General features: G+C 49.1%; 1 protein-coding gene across 1 annotated transcript; it reads right to left on the bottom strand.

Moving 5' to 3' along the window:
• Nucleotides 1–1002: 1002 nt before the first annotated feature.
• On the bottom strand, nucleotides 1003–6761 carry Cd207 (CD207 molecule). Its single transcript, XM_032907233.1, has 6 exons — nucleotides 6686–6761; nucleotides 6478–6594; nucleotides 4473–4847; nucleotides 3360–3511; nucleotides 1910–2028; nucleotides 1003–1153 (listed from the first exon to the last, which is right to left on the bottom strand). Exons 1-6 carry the CDS (start codon nucleotides 6753–6755, stop codon nucleotides 1003–1005), a joined length of 984 nt encoding a protein of 327 aa, XP_032763124.1. The 5' UTR covers nucleotides 6756–6761.
• Between the last annotated feature and the right edge of the window lie 399 nt (nucleotides 6762–7160).

Genomic DNA, 7160 nt, shown 5'->3' with positions numbered 1-7160 from the left:
CAAGAGCTGCTGTTTCCATGGTATTCAGTCAGACATATGAGAATCTCAACTAGAGAGAGCCTCATAGCAACACGGAAGCAATTGCTTGGTTATCCTGAAGCAAACGGCCTCCTCTCTCAAGACAGGCTCCTCTATACCAGGATGGCCTCAAACTCACTGTGGAGCTGAGGATAACCTTCAACTGGTGAGTCTCCTGCTTCCACCTCCTGCGTGTGGGATCACAGCTACGCACGAACATACCCGGCCCTGTGGTTCTGCAGATTAGCCTCACGGCCACCCATGCCAGGTAAACGCTTTACCCAGTGAACCACACCTCCAGCCTTCCTACGTATTTTTAATATTTTGTTTTTTTATCTTATAATTTAAATCTCCAGGACTGAAGAGATGGCTCAGCAGCTAAGAACACCTACTACTCTATCAGAAGACCAGGGTTTGGAGGTCAGCAGCCATATCTGGTTGTTCGTAAACATATGTGACTCCAACTCTAGGCTACAGGACACACACACACACACACACACTCACACCAAGAAGCAGTAAGTCTTTACATTTATTTGCAGTAGGCTCATGAAAACAACATATTGACATATTTTGAGAGTACCACATGGTGTTCTAATACAGGTATAAATTGTATCATAGTTAAGTTGGGCATGTTTGCCTCCTCAAATACTGGTCATATTTGAATGTAGCTCTTATATGGTCAGCCAAGGCTTCTTAGAAGGATCGGGAAAGTCTAAACAAAATGTTTGGGGTACTGACCTGCCTCGCCTGGGAAGCGAGGACTTCTACAACCCCTCCAGGTCCTCACCCATTTAACCCAAGCTCCTCCAAGGCCTCCAGGAGCCGAGAATTGCCAGCAAAGAGAGAAGGACCCCAGCATGTTTGGGACAATTTTGGGGCAAGAAGACCATTCGGTGCAGAGCAATCTTGGAGCATCAGGGGGAGAGACATCTGGGCGAGCTGTATCACTGCTGCCCCAGCAACGCTGAGTTCAGGTCAGGCCTGTCATGTGATCACTTGGATGTAGGGCATCTTGCAGATGAAAGAATATACATTGTCACAGGGAGAATCATTCCAGCACTTGAGGGCAGACACCCTGATGTTGGCACAGTGTTCATTGTTCCCAACATTGTTGGGTTCACCTGGGATCCAGAACCTATCACGTGAGGAAAGAAAGAAAGACACTCTGTGCACCTGGCAGGATGCTTGTACAGGATGAAGGAAGCCTTGAATCCTATCCACAGCACCAAACAGACTGGGCATGGGGGCACATGCCTTTACCTAAGCACTCAGGTAGAGGCAGGGTTATTAGCGGTTCAAGGTCAACCTAGGCTACAAAGCAACTTTCCAAGCCAGCCCGAGATACACGAGATGCTGTCTTTAAAATTGGTTATTTTAGAGGCCAGCAAGATGGCATGGTGGATACGAGTCTGATCCCCAGAATCCACATGGTAGGAAAGAACAGACCTGGACAAGTCGTCCTCTGACCTTTACACACATGTGACACACCCATCATGTACACACACAATAAAATAAATTTAAAAAACTTATGATGAGTTATGTTGACCCCGGTTTCCGTCCTGGGTGAGAACATTGCAAGGTTTAGCTCCCAAACCTAAGAAGACCTAAGTAGTCTTTCAACTCTAAGCCCCCCTCTGTGCCCCTGGCCTGCATCTCTCAAGGCTCTCATGAGTCCATACTGCATAGGCCTAGACTTGGGCCAGATCCTCACCCCAGCTAGGCTTGCTGCCAAGCCCCATAAGACACAGGGGTCCCTAACTGGCCCCAGGTACAGAATGAGCAGAAACAGCTCCACTCCAGTGTGCTAGGATAAGGGCAAAGCAGAGCCCTGTGTTCATGGGAACCGTGGAGCAAGCCAGGCTGGGAAGGAGGGCGGAGCAGACTCACTCACCTCCTACTTTGCTCCTTGTTGAATGATGTCTGGTCCACCCAGTACCAGTTCCCTTCACTTCCTGCCTTGGTAAGTCCAATCCAGTGTGGAACTCCATCTGCTACCTTGTAGAGAAACTCCTGTGGGGAGCACAGAGTAAGTGAGCAGAGGCCCAGCCTCCATTGCACCTCTGGGTATCACTGGGCATTCTTCACTTAGGGACAGCGGCGGCCCTGAATCTAACGATGCCCCATGAGCGTCGCAGATTCACGGGTGCGGCGTCTTCTCTCAGTGCCCTTCCTAGACCCAGAGCCCACTCCCAATTCCTCGTTGCTTAGTTTATCAACTAACAGACTTGGAACTTGGGCTTTCCAGGGAGGGGCTGGAGGACATAGGAGACTCCATCTGCCAGGCACAGCAGCAGATGGCTGCGATCCCTGCAATGTGGAGTCTGAGGCCAAGGGACCGAAGGTTCTAGGCCATCCTTAATTATATAATGAGACACTTTGTCAAAAAAAAAAAAAAAAAAGGCAGAAGAGTCAGCTGAGCTGCAGACAGGGACATCAAGGGGATTGACTGAATGGCAATCCCTAAATTACATGAACCCTTAATTGTGCCGGACACTTGACAACCTCCATTATCCTCCCGGCACTATTTCATCAATTCACTTAAAGTGAGGCCTGGGAAAATTCCCTAAGGCTCCTGGACAAGTTTGAGGGCAGACTGTGACACAGCTAGAACAGACCTGGGCCTTCACCTGCTTTACCCCTCTGTCTCTTGGCTCACTAAGCCTGGTCTACAGTCTGCACCGCCAGGAAGGAGGCTTACTAGGTCCTGGAGTATCTGGTTCACAAGTATTTTTATTTTCTGGCATGTGGGACGAGCGCCCCCTCCTGGCCCTCTTTGAAGCTGTTAGCGATTATGTGCCTGGGAGCAGAAATTCTACTTTAATTGAGGGCAGGAGCTTTAGCGGCTGATGCTCTCTGTGTCCCTTGCCTCAGCAACTTCGGATGTGTGCTGTTGACATAACGCCTCCTTTGGCTTAGGTCCTTGATACCCATGTCAAGCAGACCCCTGCTATCCTTTGCAAGACGAGTCGTATACATGAGAAATAAACTCTGGGGGTGGGAGGGTGGGGAGGTAATAAAATGACCAAGTGGGTAAGGCTACTTGCTGCATGAGAATGAGGATCTGACTTCCAACCCCAGCTACATCGAACCCCGATTGGGGCAGAGACAGAAGATCACTGGAACTTGCTGGCCCGTTAGGCAGTACTTGGGGAATGCAGGACATTTGTAGAACAGGACATTTGATGTCCTCCTGTGGTTTCCACATAGGCATTGGAGCTCCACACACCATTCACGTACCCCCGCACCACACATATAAGGTCACGTACAGTGGAGGAATTTTTGTTAGTGCCCAGCCTTGATGACCCCTTCACAGAGCCAGGCGATTGGATGATTGCACTCACGTGTTCTGATTCTGAGGAAACTGAGGTCAGATGAGCTTTCCTAGAAATACAGTACTGCTCCGCACTATACCAGGTCTTTGAGGTGCGGGAAAAGTAGTAGAAGTTCCCCATGAAGTACTTCCAGCCTCGAGACATCATCTTCAGAATGTCACCTGGAAAACAGGGGCTGAGGTAACTGCGGTGCTCTGGGTTCTGCTTTGTCCTGATGGGATGGGGTGTTTGATGAGATCCTGGGGACAGAAGTGATCGAGTCCTGGCTCTAGGGACCTTGAGTTTCTAGTGTCAAGGATTGGGGCCCTTCCATTGGGATCCTAAAAGTCTGAGACTTGTGAATTGGGCCTCTGAGACTAGACAGGGACAGTGGCAGGGAAGAGAGATGTGACAGGAACACAGGGACCATCAGCCCAGGCCCTGGCTTACAGTAATGAGCATCACGGGAACTAGCACAGTAAAGGCCAGGTGTAGCATATGTCATATTGGTAAAATGTCTCTATGTGAGCTCAGTGAGAAGCTGCCCACTTTGTCTGGAGACAGGCTGGCCCCTGCCTCTGTGACAAGGAGGGAAGAGTACAGAACAGTCCAGCAACAGAGAGAAAGCTCAACCTGGAACTCCAGCTGACTGCCTCATCGTCCCCAGTCAGTTTCGGCTGGATGTTTGTAAGCCCCCGATTTGATGGTGTCACCTTCAGTTTCTGCTTGCTCTTTTACTTGGAAGCTTTACCCTAAGGGACCCTCTGCTTCTCAGGGACTCTCTCAGAAAATCCCTCAGAGGGCCTCAGTGGGCCCTCGCCAGTCGATTTCTGCTAGAGGTTTTAATGCCCAATTTGACATTTTGCTATATCAATCTATCACCTGCGACTCTCTCTACCAATCATTTATTCACCCATCATTTGTTGTTCATCCTTTTATTTTTGGTTCACTATATATTTACTAAACTGTCACTCAAAACCAAATATGTGGCTATTTTCCAGACCATACCGAATTCCATGTCAGACTAGACGTCCAATGCCTCTATGTTCTTCTGCACCTTAGTGTAGAGACTCAAACTACTGTTCAAGACAGGGAGAGGCTTGTGGCCTCTGGTCAGCCTGCTGGACGATCTCGTTTACTTACTCTGTTCTTTGAGCAGCTTGTTGACATTCTCCAAGCTGTTCTGCAGTCCCTGGACCTTTGTGTTCAAGGCGCTGGCTTTATCCAGATCTTTTTGCAGCTCTGGGATTTTGGCATTGAGATTGTCGACCTCTCCCCAGCTCCTTGTTAATACCTGGAGCTGATTGCTGACTATCTTCATGCTGGCTTCCAAAGACAGAATCTTAGAACGCACCCTGCCGAGGCTGGTGTTCACTATCCGCATCTGGACCTCAGCGTCATCCACACGGCCTCTTTCTCTCTTAAGATCAGAACCCAGGGTGCTGATGTTGTCCACACGACCTCTCAACATCTGGGCATCACTCTTCACATCCAATATTTTGCCCATCAACCTAGGATCTGGATTTGAGACAGTCAGAGAGTCAGCTGAGGGGTTCCTAAGCCATGAGGTGGAGTGTTGTCCAAAGGAAGGAGAAGCTGAAGGATCAAGCTTCATAAAGGGCCAAGGCCATCTACTCCCCATCTACGCATTATATACAGCAAGTGTGCATTAGGTGCTACCAAGCATCATGGCTGGGGAGGAGACCAAGAGTCCTCATGAAGAAGCAGAGGGAGAGCCCAGCCCTGGAATTCCTCAGGGTGGTCTGGGTGAACTTGATAAAGGAGTTCCCTTAGTCACCCCCTCATCACTCCGTCTCTAGGTCCCCTCTCAGCCTGTGAGTTAGTCCCCAGCCATCTCCTGTCAGAGACCCCACCACCAGCTAGGGAAGCACACCCCTCCCTTGTCTGCCCACAGTCTGCTTTACGGCCATGAGTGGGAGCATGCACATGCAGACTCCAAAGCATATGGGAGGGGCACGAAACTCTTTCTGCACTTTCTTGGCCCTATCTTTCTTACTCCACTAAGTTCATAGGCACAGGAAGCAAAACTAATCAATAACTGTCGAAGGAGTCCTGTGGGACGGAAGATGGCTCCGCAGGAAGAACTCTTATCCTGGCAGAATACCTGGGTTTACTTCCCAACCTATATGGCAGCTCCTAACTGACTATAACTTCAGCTCTAGGGAAGTCCGGTGCACTCTTTACTCTTAGGGCACCAGTCCACGTGGCGCACAAACAGGCAAGCAAAACATTCACATACATATACAAAACATATATAAAACACACATATATAAAACATACATATACAAAACATATATAAAACATACATATACAAAACAAAAGAATATTTTTTAAAAGAGTCCTACGAGAAAGGAAGTGCTAGAAGTCAGGAACAGTAGGGCTGGGTGGTCCACACCTTTACTCCCAGCACTCAGGAGGCAAAGTGAGATCAGTGGGTTCCAGGCAGGACTGATCTACTCAGTTTCAAGCCAGACAGGGCTGCACAGTGAGGCCCTGTCTCAAACAAAAAGAGAGAGGTGGGAGATAAGAGAAGAGACAAGACTAGTGGTCTAGGATAAGATCAAGGTCAGTGAAGGGTGAGGCTGAGAGTCTGAGACCAGGCATGTAGGTCATAAAAAATGAAGACATTTCTCCCTATGCTCTCTAGAGACTTGGCAGAAGGGAAGGTATGACCACAGCAGAGGCTAAGAAGCTCCTAGAAGAGTAATAAGAAGGCTCCAAGTGTGGACATATTCTTTGCCTAGACAAGGGAGTATGGAGACTGGGAGGTTTGCTGGCTTGGCTCAGTGCAGAACTAGTACCTAGTAAGTACCTAGCAATATGGGGAGTCATCAAACTCCCTGTTGGGAGCTAGTCACAAAGCTTTGAATTCCACAGTCTGGGAGCTGTGGGTGACTGGAAGCTAAGAGAGTCAAAGGCAGAGATTAGTGATTTTTTCCTGAAGACCAAAGATTACCCTGAGAACAGACATTTTCTAATGCCAGTTATAAGGTTCCCCCCTAAAACCTAGAATGAAGGGTAGCAGGCCAGCTTCCAGACACATCAGGAAAGTTCCTGAAATGTCATAGGCCTGAGACACCAAGGACTGTAGCAAAAAGGTTTGGATCCCCAGGGTCCAGTGACTTACAGAAAACAGCCTGAAGCACAATAGAGGCGACCAGCACCAACGCCAGACAGGTGAAAGCCGCACAGATACAGTGAGGTTTCCTTAGAACTGGAGTCAGGTCCTGCTTGGGAGGAGGCTCTGGAAGGGACAGAGAGGTCTGTTAAGGATCCGTGAAGAGGAGTGGTGGGCATAAGCACCAGGTGGGCATGGAACAGTAGCTGGCACTTGCCTTGAGGCCAGAGAGAGATGTTCTGTTTGTCCACTGTGAAGTGAGCATCAGGAACCTCTGTCTCCTTCATCTCCACCTCTGGCGTAGGAACGTCTCAATGGCTGTCTCCCCAAGGACCTTTATATCCAGAAAGAAACAGGAAATGAGTCAAGAAGCAGTTCCCTGTTCTTGGCTTAGACGATTTGCCTGACAGAGGCCACAGCTTCATCCTTTCCACAATATCTGGGCTTTGAGGAGGAAGCCATCTGACTTCTTTCCTGGTACACAGACATTTTAATCATCTTTTTTTGTGGGTGCAGCGAACTTTATTGATGGTATTCAAGAGAGTAGAGAGGGCTCTCTAGGCCCCTCCTGTTATTATGGGGTCTGGGATGGAATTGTGAGGGAGATGCTCAGTGTTGGGGACTGAGTTGGGATGGGGACTCCTCAGCAACTGAGGGCCTCTCTCTTGCTCTCAGTGTCCTTGCTGGGCTGG

This window comes from Rattus rattus, chromosome 6 (genome assembly GCF_011064425.1).
Source record: "Rattus rattus isolate New Zealand chromosome 6, Rrattus_CSIRO_v1, whole genome shotgun sequence".
Classification (NCBI taxonomy): Eukaryota; Metazoa; Chordata; class Mammalia; order Rodentia; family Muridae; genus Rattus; species Rattus rattus.
Note: the sequence above shows the minus strand (reverse complement) of the source record. Positions and strands in the feature narration are given on the sequence as shown.